Source organism: Apium graveolens, chromosome 5, assembly GCF_009905375.1.
Source record: "Apium graveolens cultivar Ventura chromosome 5, ASM990537v1, whole genome shotgun sequence".
NCBI classification, from domain to species: domain Eukaryota; kingdom Viridiplantae; phylum Streptophyta; class Magnoliopsida; order Apiales; family Apiaceae; genus Apium; species Apium graveolens.
This window is the reverse complement of record NC_133651.1, coordinates 99680236-99690809: the sequence shown is the minus strand read 5'-3', so window position 1 is coordinate 99690809 and position 10574 is coordinate 99680236. Positions and strand designations below refer to the sequence as shown.

General features: G+C 36.9%; 1 protein-coding gene across 1 annotated transcript; it reads left to right on the top strand.

Annotated features, from left to right (window-relative positions):
* The first annotated feature begins 5220 nt into the window (after window positions 1-5220).
* Window positions 5221-9809, top strand: LOC141724317 (vacuolar protein sorting-associated protein 25). Its single transcript, XM_074526415.1, has 7 exons — window positions 5221-5376; window positions 6348-6433; window positions 7154-7293; window positions 7631-7684; window positions 8921-9009; window positions 9096-9171; window positions 9566-9809. Exons 2-7 carry the CDS (start codon window positions 6375-6377, stop codon window positions 9685-9687), a joined length of 540 nt encoding a protein of 179 aa, XP_074382516.1. The 5' UTR covers window positions 5221-5376; window positions 6348-6374; the 3' UTR covers window positions 9688-9809.
* The last annotated feature ends 765 nt before the right edge of the window (window positions 9810-10574 follow it).

The following is a 10574-nucleotide window of genomic DNA, read 5'->3' as shown; positions in this document are numbered from 1 at the left end:
CTTCTTCTTTACGTGAATTTCTTAGTTTTGGTTTTAAAACCAAACATTGTTCTAGAATTTTAATGATAGGCTGACGCTACCATAATGCAAGCATCCTATTCTTTTTTCTTCCTCGGCTATTGCCATTTTTGTTAAGATTATCAATAGTGTGTCTCATCCAGCTCTTTCTTTAATAGCATAGATTCCACAACTCTTCATTTTATCTCCATGTGCTTTCTTTGTTGAGCCCATTTAAATTATATATATATATATATAATATTACTATGCATCTAGACACGCCTTTATAAAACAAACACAGATTGCATTCTATTTTTCCATTAATGCCCAGACTACTCCATTCTTCTTAAATTGCTTGTTATTTACCCATCACATACAAAACAAGGCTTTCATACTGATTTTAACACAGGTGCGAACTCCGCGACCACCATCTTTATATTTTCTTTTATAATAACCCATCATCCTTGCTGCTTAAGTCATGAAGTACTCTAGTGCTCCTTTGTAATTGTAAGAGCTCTCCTTAATAAGATTTTTACTTCAAATATTTGAGGGCGCGTCCTCTTTTTCTGTATTGCAGCTGATTTATTTTTCTTTTGCATGCCATGACTTGGAGCTAACATCTGGCCATCCAAAACCACTAATTCTCGCATGTACCATATTATAAATGTATCAATACTTATATACCTGGACATCAGAATAGCCTTTAATATTATGCCCTTGCCTCTGTCATGGAGGGGCTTAAACGGGAACATGAGGCCCCATACTTATTAAACAGGGGCTCTATACATTGTTCTGGGAGCTGCGCCACGTTCTACCTAGAGTTTCCAATATAATATTCAGTATTTCACAGCACACATCCGGTATGTGGACGCACCTTAATAAGGGAACCTTTTACAAATTCTTTCCAAATCCACACATCCTATCAATTATGTCACGTTCTTTACTCGGTATTTGCCACATTACTTTCTCGTTCAATTCACAAAAATTCACCGTTGGTTCTAGACTTCCAATATGATCAGTCTTTGTAAAAGAATCATGTCGGATTATGACGTACAACATGTTAATCTTCGAGGAGGCATCTGGTTTCACCGACACAAACTTATGCATACATGTTCACCACCTTGTTTTAAGTCAATATACTGACATCATTTTCCTAGTTGATATACTTATTTTTCCTTAAAGCTTTGTGTATATGTAATTCTATACAGTAGACCTAGATGAACAAATATAAAGGTACCGGCTTCATCCCATACAAACCTATGTATATAGGTTCACCATCTTTTCCTTCAGCTTAAATTATTATTCATATCTCTTGCAAGCGAGCCTATAATATTATGTATTTCTAATATCGAAAACGCGCCTTGCTCTTATGGTTGTGTTTATGTACATGCCCAACAGCCAGTATACTAGAGTTGTTTATACATTTTTATTAGAACGCGTCATGTTATTTTGGTGAGTCTTCTGTTGGCCCTAGGCTGCCTGTTTTTTTACGAAGGACGCTCCTTGTCACTTGCTTTCCTGAGCTCATATTGTCAAATGTTGCTCCAGCTTTCTACACCATGTGAAGGGTTATACCACTTTTATTTGCGGGCCCGCTTATTTTTCTGGATTAGGACCCTTTTTTAATGTAAGCTCTTTTAAAATACCAAATGACAAGATAATCCAGCTTTACGTAGGCCGAGGACGCGCCTTGTAATTTGCATGCATCTTTGCAAAATATGTTTATTTTTCAAATTTTTGCATTACCCATGTTCTGTAACGTAGTGCAGTGTCTCATCATCTCTCTAATTCCTTATAGCTGCAACTATCAAATTCGTTTTAATTTATATTAATGAAGACTAGGCGCATCCTGCTATTTGTTGCAAACACCAAGATGTTGCCTCAATCATGTTCACGCGCAGACATGTAACAATATTGCTATCTTTTATTCCCAGTAGCTAGACACCTCGCAAGTCAACCCACTAATATGCAAAATTTGGCAGCTTCCATTTCATCATTCACTTAAAAAACAAAAAGAAGGTGCGCCTCTACCATCATGCTTTGCCATGTTTTTCAGATATTCCTGCACTGCCATGCCTCACATTTAGGTTGAAATCATTTTATTTTACTAGTAGAGTTGCAGCCTCCAATAATTTACCATATTATATCTAATAAAGAGACTTTCACGAGAACCGAAGCCTCGTGGCTCACTCATGAAATTTCCTTGGCGCGCCTTCAAGACTACTACTTGGAAGGATGGATGGTTGATTCTTTTATCATTTAAAAGTAGAAAAACCGTTAAAAAAATTATGTGCATAGACATAACCCTTTTATTTTTAAATATTTTAACACCCAATAATCACCATATAATAGCATTAAACTTCCAAGGCGCGTCTTCACACATGTAAACACATGTACGACCCCGCTCTCTCAAATTTCTTTTTAGATATCACTTCTATGTACATTGGTATCGCAATACTGATTCTAAAGCGAATACTCGATCTCTTCAATTTTTATTGTAGAGTGCAGGACGCGCATCCTTGTAACTTGGTCATCTGTTTCTTTTCAGCACCGCCAAATTCTTGGTTTCTCTCTGCATCATTACTATGTTTCAATTAACATGTATATTTTGGATGTTAGGAGTCATCTGATAACCCCCCCCCCCAAGGACGGAGGCTGACTGATTAGTCCAAATGTTTGTCTGCGCTTCGCCTTGTAACGAAATTAATTGGTTTTCACTTCTACTTTGTCCCAAAATTTCTTTGATCCTAAGTTTAGGTGTTTCCTTACAGTTCGAGTATGGACGTTCCTTTCAACCTGAGTGCGCGTTTAATGCCTTCCTCCCAAAGTGTTGTCTTAAGCTAAAGTTAAAGGAGGTCTACCCCCTAAGGGAGTGTCCTCTGAAAGTGAAGTATCTACCTCGAAAAAAAAAAATTTCCTTTGAGGGCGCGTCCTCTGAAAGAGAAACATCTACCTCGACAAGACATTCATTCTTGGAGGGAGCATCTACCTCGACAAGGATTTTATTCTTGGAGGGAGCATCTAACTCTGTAAGGTCATCTCCGATAAACATGAAATTATGATTTGCATCTTCTTAGATCCTTCCGCGGCCATCTTCGTAGTTCCTTTGTAGATCTCTTTCAGATCTTACTTGGAGCTATCACCCGGCTATCCTCGTCCATCGTCGTTAATCGGAGGTCATCATCTTCAAGTAACCTTTCGAACGATAACTCTGCAACAACCAAAAACCCATCTTCCAAAACTATCCTTAAGATCCAAACTGTCTTTAGATATCTCTCGAATCCTCGACCGAAACCGTTATCCGTGGATCTTCTTCGTTAACCCGTCCTGCAACCTTGTCATGGCTATCCTTTGAATCTTGTTATAAAGAACCTTCAACATACTGAGACATCTTTCCTCCTAGATGCAGATCTTGATCAGCCCCTCCTTCTAGCGCCAATTTGTTGACGGAGTAATTTGGGAGCAACAAAGTTTGAGGTTCGTAGCCGGAAACAAGATCTATGACGGTGGTTTTTTATCAGAAACATGAACAGTAACTGGTGGATCCGATGAACAGTGTTCGCCGGAAAACATGAACAGTGTTTGGTGGTGGTGATTATTGGTGGCTGAGATTGCTTAGGGTTGATAATGGCTCCTTAAGGCTCTCGCTTTCGACCCCTTATAATTTGCCTATGTATCCCTATTTATAGGGAATCAAGCCCACGTAGTTCTTGGGGAACAAGAAATCTAAGGGGCTTAGATTTCTTATCCTGAGGCCCATTAGGAAACCTACTGGAAACCGTCTTCTACTAGCTTTAGGAATGTCCGCCGATGAGGCCCAACCACAAAGGTCCAAGGCTTGCCCGCGGCTTCGAGACTTCACGGATAAGGCATCTCCCTGGCCAAGGATAACCCTCCGCTACCAGCTGTTTCTCTAGTCTGTGGACGCAGGTATAGTCGGGGTTCACCCCAAATGTTGGACGCATCCTTGTCCCCCGATAAGGAGCCCCTACCAGATTACAGGACCAGTGATCCCAAACTTTTGGGTGCAAAGTGCAGGATACTCCGAAGTCTCCCAACGAGGACACCCGTTGACTACAGAGACAGAGCTCCCAAAGCACACACCAGAATTTACCCCACATCCCCAATGAGGACACTCATTGACTACAGGAGAAGACCTTCCGTCCAGGTATACCCCTGGAGGTCTTTGACCACGGACACCGCCTTTCCTGTAGATGTGCTACAGGAAGGAGTTCTTCAATAGAGTACCTGCATCAAATAGGTTAGTAATAATAATCTCTTTCTTCCTTGAATCATCCAAAGAGTCCGTCCAAGTAGCATGTCAAAGTTGCATTTTGTGCCAAGTAAAAGATAAGGGCGCGCCCAAACATATTGGTGCCGCCCTGTGTCATCAGCCTTTGATCTCTTTTTTTATCATTCTTCATTATAGGGCGCGCCCTAACTTATTCAACGATTTAGGGCTCGCCTTAACCCTTTCATGGAAATCCAGGGTATGAATCTGTCAAAGTAATCAAGTCGGAGGAATCCGTCCGAGGAATCCGTCCAAGGAATCTGTCAATCACATATTTAGGGCTCGCCCTAACTTGTCCAACGGTAAGGGCTTGCCCTGATATGTCCAAGGGTTTTGGCACGTGCCAAGCTGTCCAAGGTTTGGGCTCGCCCTAACTCGTCCAAGGTTTGGGCGCGCCCTAACTTTTCCAAGGTTTGGGCTCGCCCTAATTTTTCCAGTAAAAACCCATTTCCTTGGACGTCCTTCCTTGGTCGTTCGTCCTTGGTCGTCCGCCCTTATTAAATTATGTTGACTTAAATTTGATCCGGATATCTTTTGTACCAAATTTTGGCTATAATATTATACTACTTAACAAATTTTTCCGATTGTTACTGAAATCTCTTCTTATGATCCATAAGAACAGATGTAACCATTAAAAATCTAAGTACACGTTTTGTTTAACGCTCAAAATTTTTTGACGAAGAAAATCCTTACATTTATATTCAAGTATTTTACAAAGCAATAGTCCATGTTGTTTTCTTTTTTTTCTTTGCATATCACGATCGCATTTTTCTGGTGCATTTATATGTTTTTTAATTATTCGTTAATATAATTTAGAGGATCATTATTTGAGAATACAATGTTGCAATTTTTTTTTATTTATAAGAAGGAATACCATACATTTATATATTTTTTGTTGTCCTGTAATAGTTTGTGTTAATGAATGCTGCTAATTTCATTCATTTATCAAAATAATCTTTAGACGAAAGTATTATACCGGCCATCAACTGCCAATTAAAAGAGTAAATTGAACTGCACTTGTTAAATTAAATCGGTCAAAATACAGTTGTTCTTGAATCTCTGCTAGTAGTCTTCTCTCGCATAATTTTGTAAGTCTTTTTGTTGATATTTGTATAAATCTTTCACAACATCTTATTAATCTCTACCGTTTACGGGGTTTTTTGTTTTCCACTTGTCTAAATTAATTTGGCGACAATTTTGTTTGATAAAATGTCTCAACCAATTCATATTTGAGGTGGCTGATAAAAACATGCTTATGTAAATGTCATGTATGTATGTATTGATCCCTTCATATTTGTGTTATGATGGTTATCTTTAATATGTTAATCAAATGTACACATTGACTAATTGAAGCTACATTGCTATCCTGTTGCTTGCTTGGAGTAGATTATTGTAATTGACATAATAGAGTAATTGTGTTCCAGTAAAAAGAGACTTTGCAAAACATTATTTGGTCGAGATTTTTAATTTATCGAGGCTACGGAAATTAATGGGAAAGGGGTGGGGGCATTTTAAAATTTAAATTCATACTTTGATATATTCGACTATCTTGATACTGCTTATTTTGCAATGGAAATCAAGTATTAGGGTTCAATCCATAGAGAAAATTTGTTAAGGGTAATATTGTTTTGCCCAATTCTCTCCGAAATTAAATTGTACTAGTAACATTATCTCTAATTTGTTTTTAATTGATTTGTTTTAACTTTATATAATCACTTTTGAGATTGCTTCTATATAGGCATATGTATATGTGTTTCGTGAATTGATGATGGAAGTGGTGAGGGTGGGTGGGTGTGTGTGTACTATAGAATTTATTTAGTTCATATTGGTAAACCCTCAATTGCAGCTATCATACATAAGCAAAAACAGTTAGTCTCTACATGTTGCTACTGTAGTTAAGAACTACCAGGTTATGGAAGTAAAAGTTTGATTTCTTTTATCAACCATAGTTGCAATAGTTTTAGAGCTTGTACTTCACAAAAGACATATCACAACTTTGCCATACTTTGTGAACGTCAGCTAGAATAACCTTTTCTTGCTAATGCATGTGCAATTCTAGGTTGCTTATAAAGGGAGGGCTGGAATCATGCAGAAACTTGGTGATTTTAAGCTGCCCCAGTTCTTCAATTATCCACCATACTTCACGTAATTTTATCAATTTATATTTGTTTCTTTAGATTATCTCACTATATCACACATATTCAGTTTATGTCCTAATGTTTTCCCTGTAATGGTTCTGGTTTGATATCTATATACTTTACTAAATCGGGTTGCTGACTGATGTCAAGCCAGAGATGAGCTCGTATACACGTTTGTTATCTATATACTTTACTATATTGGGTTGCTGACCCTGACTGACGTCAAGCCAGAGATCAGATCGTATACACCAATTATATACAATTATAGTTAATGAAATTTAATACGCAGTTCTCTACCGGAAGCCCTCCTTTTCAGTTTACAATTGTGCATGTATCAAACATGATACAGTTCCATGAGAATGATACAATGCCAAAAAAAATGAAGGGCGTAAAGCTTCAACCAACATTTAATTGTACACATACTTGCTGTATATATCAAGTTTTGGACTTATCCTGAATTTAATAGAGCACGACATCTAAAGCTTATGAATACATTTCCGGTCACTGTTCTACAATTCGAGTGGCTGACGCTAAGGATGTCCTTTAATAAACAGGACAAAAATGTGCTTCCGTATTTATGGCACTTTAATTTAAGCAGTTATTTAATGTGTGTGACATTTAATGTCCAAATATGATGTCCAATTGGTTATTGCCTGACAAACAACAAACGGTCTAGTTCTGGTAAACTATTAAATTAATATCATTTTATTATATATATTTGCTACAGGTTGCAGCCAGTGAAAGACACTCGAGAGAAGCAGATACAACTTTGGAAGGAGCTGATACTTGATTATTGTAGAACTCAAAAGATATTTGTGGTTGAATTAGAGAAAGACCTCCCATTGTTCACAAATCCCACAATTGAGAGTAAGTTTCTGATAGTTTTCACTGTTATCCGAAATATAATATTCCATATGATTGGCTATTATCTGCAAAATTTGATTAAGTAATCTTCTAAGGGATTGGTATCAAGCTTGACTTGATGTCTGGATGTTTCTCCTCCCTCAAAGAAGCAAAAATTACCACCTTCAATGGTTTGGAATGCTGCTTAATATAAAACTGAATACGTTGTGCACCTTAATGGAAATTAGGAACTAGAGGTCATACTTATATTAGCAAAATGTTATTTTGGATGTAAAACTGCTTTAAATATTTTCTGTTTTTCGATTGTCACTTGCGGACCATGTTATATTTTGTGCTACAGGGTCTCTTACTCATGAAGCCAAGGATGCATTTTTGTCAGCATTGGTTTCAGATGGTTTTTTCTTTATCCTAATCTTGAATATTGATGATTTAGATATCTCTTGTTATTTCATGTTATAGGTAAGTTACGTGCTCTTGTTATTTCTTAGACATTATAAGGTCAACTATCACCATTCATATTTTGACCTTGTGATATACTATTATACTGTACCATTAAGCATGTGCCTTAGGCCTTAGCAATTCCATCCCGACTTCACTCATTGCTAAGTCCATACAAGAAATCTTTCCTTAACTTAGCATTAATAAAAATTATGATATCCCCTTCTGAGGAATGCAACTTCTACAGAGCTTTTATGCTGAATTATGCTGTCTGCCCAACTTTATACAGGGATTGACACAAACACTTACAATCCCTGAAATATTTTGCACCCTTGCATTCAAGGATCTTATCCTTATCGGATGAAATTATGGTCACTTCCCCTTATCTACTTGCCTGAAGCCTTCTTTATGCAGAGTCCTATTTGGGACCGTACTTTCCTGCATTAGGCTTGCAGTGTGTTTGCAGGTTTCACTCGTGCAGAGTCCTCATTTATCTGCTAGTGGCCGCCCTTCACCATATATCTTTTTAGAGTCCTTTATTAATATCCCCACACTCTTTCTAGCTCTGAAACAATGAACATTTTACTGTCTTGGAAAGCTCTGATGGATCGTCAATAATTGATTTGTACTGTAGAGTGTAGAGGTAGCTACACGTCATTTAGTCAAGGGTCTGTTAATCATCATCACCAACCCAAATTTAGATAGTTTCAGCCTGATCTGTTTTTTTTCTGAAGTCCTTGATTTTCAAAGCCCGATCCTTCAGACATGAGTTTTCCTTGGATTGATTCATAGGGTCATCTCTTTTTCATTTGATGACCTCTAAAGTTAAGATAATCTTCTAGTCACCAATTGTTTTCCTTGAAAAGAAAATCTTATAAATTTCTAGTCTTAAATTCTTTGATAACTTCATGTATCTTCAGTTTCTTCACTTTGTATATTGTCTTCCATGTCTCTGAGGTCTCGCATCAACCAATGTCCTAACTGTAGTTCTAGGAGTACACTTTGTAGAGTTGGGCGTTGATTATTTTTTTTTACATCAAGCCTATGAATCACCTGTTCATTTTTAAAATCCTTCACAAGTTCTTTACAACTAAACTAGGATTTGAACAATAAAATGGTATCTTATATTATGACATCATCAAATTAAACCCAATGTTGAATGAGAACTCATTATTTGAATTTTATGTGACAGGACGTGCAGAATGGATGGATAAAAGTCATCGAAAGTGTCTTATACTTTGGCATAGGATACAAGATTGGGCAGAATTGATTTTACGCTATGTAAGTTGCATACTTACATGTACCACTGAAGGGTACCCGTAATTAGATTCATTGCATTCAGTTAATTTATCTCGCTAAATTTACAGGTGCGAGATAATGGATTGGAGGATAGTGTGATGACTCTGGAGGAGATATGCCTGGGAACTGAATCGCGTGGCACAGGTAATTATGCAGCTGAACCTGAAATCTAAGTTGCTTCTAAATCATGAGAATTATAATTGTATATATCTAAAATTGACATTCCATGCCTATAATTTGACTTGACCCTGATCCGTTGTTTTACTATGTATAGCCATTGTTGATACTGCAAATTTAGACGGATACAAAGGTTATTGGTACCAAATGTTATTCCAACACAGAAAATCTTTGTCCTTATTTTTTTGATGCAAGATGGGATACATTGTGTCAACAAACATTCCTATTATTTTCTTTGGAAGGGAGGGTGTCGATTTTGGTCTTTTTGTTTATTCACAATGGCATTTTTTAATTTACTTTTAGCCTATTGAAAAATAAATGTACATGCAAGTGTAATGATAATCTGTGTTCTGTGATGAAGAGCTGCATGGGATGGACCGGACTGTTCTTATGAGAGCTCTCAAGCTATTGGAACACAAAGGAAAGCTTGCAATCTTCAAGGGCACTTCCACTGACGATGAAGGCGTGAAATTCTCAGTATAGTAGTTTGTTATATTTATAAGAGTAAAACAATGTACATCCACTTGTTATATTACATGAATGTAGGCCAGAGTCTGGTGGTGATCTTTTTGTTGTAATTGGTCTCCTAACATATTTGCTTTTAATGGGTTAATAGTATGGTAACAGTAAGACCATATCTAAGCATCATATTTCTGATGCTTGTACCGAAACTGTTTTCATTTGCTGAGAGCCTGGGTCAACAATATAATTCGGCTAGTAGAGTGCAAAAGAACTATTACAACTGTTTGGTGTTGCTATGAGGAAGCCTGCAGCCAATGTACTCTTTCTGAGATGGAACTCTACACCCTCAGGTCTCCCCCCAAAACATACAACTTCATAATGTGGTATGGAATTTTTACATAATTTATATATTTATACTCTATTACATAAGGTTGTTTTTTTCGAGATTTCTAACAACCTCAAAGTTAAACAATTTAAACTTTATTGTTGACACCAATACAGTTGCATGGTTCATTCTAAGCTTATGTTTCCACTTGAACAAACTGAAATCAAACACGTAAGGCTAACAAACAGAAACAATGAGTTAACACTGAATCCAATATAGAAGGCTAAAGAACAACTAAATCATGGTAATTTAGTGCTTACAGCTTAATTCCCATTCGCCATGTTCTAATCACCATCCTGCATTCCTGCTCCCCTAAAACAACTTAAAAAACGTGTATATTCTTTTACTAGTGTTGCAGGACATATCATTTTGGACATGCTTCTTGTGTGAGATACTTGCATCCATATTTGGCTCAGATTTCTCCTGTTTATGATATTCTTATCTAAGATCCTAAAAAAATGATATATGATGGATAAAGACAATCACACTAATCTTATAGTAGTAAATATGTTATTTAATTGCT

What these genes read in the sequence shown, in the direction of transcription:
- LOC141724317 (XM_074526415.1), top strand. Translation starts at nt 6,375, where the DNA reads ATGCAGAAACTTGGTGATTTTAAGCTGCCCCAGTTCTTCAATTATCCA. An exon ending in CACAAATCCCACAATTGAGA is followed by an intron (nt 7,294 to 7,630) that starts GTAAGTTTCTGA and finishes TTTGTGCTACAG; the next exon opens with GGTCTCTTACTCATGAAGCC. An exon ending in AACTGAATCGCGTGGCACAG is followed by an intron (nt 9,172 to 9,565) that starts GTAATTATGCAG and finishes TCTGTGATGAAG; the next exon opens with AGCTGCATGGGATGGACCGG.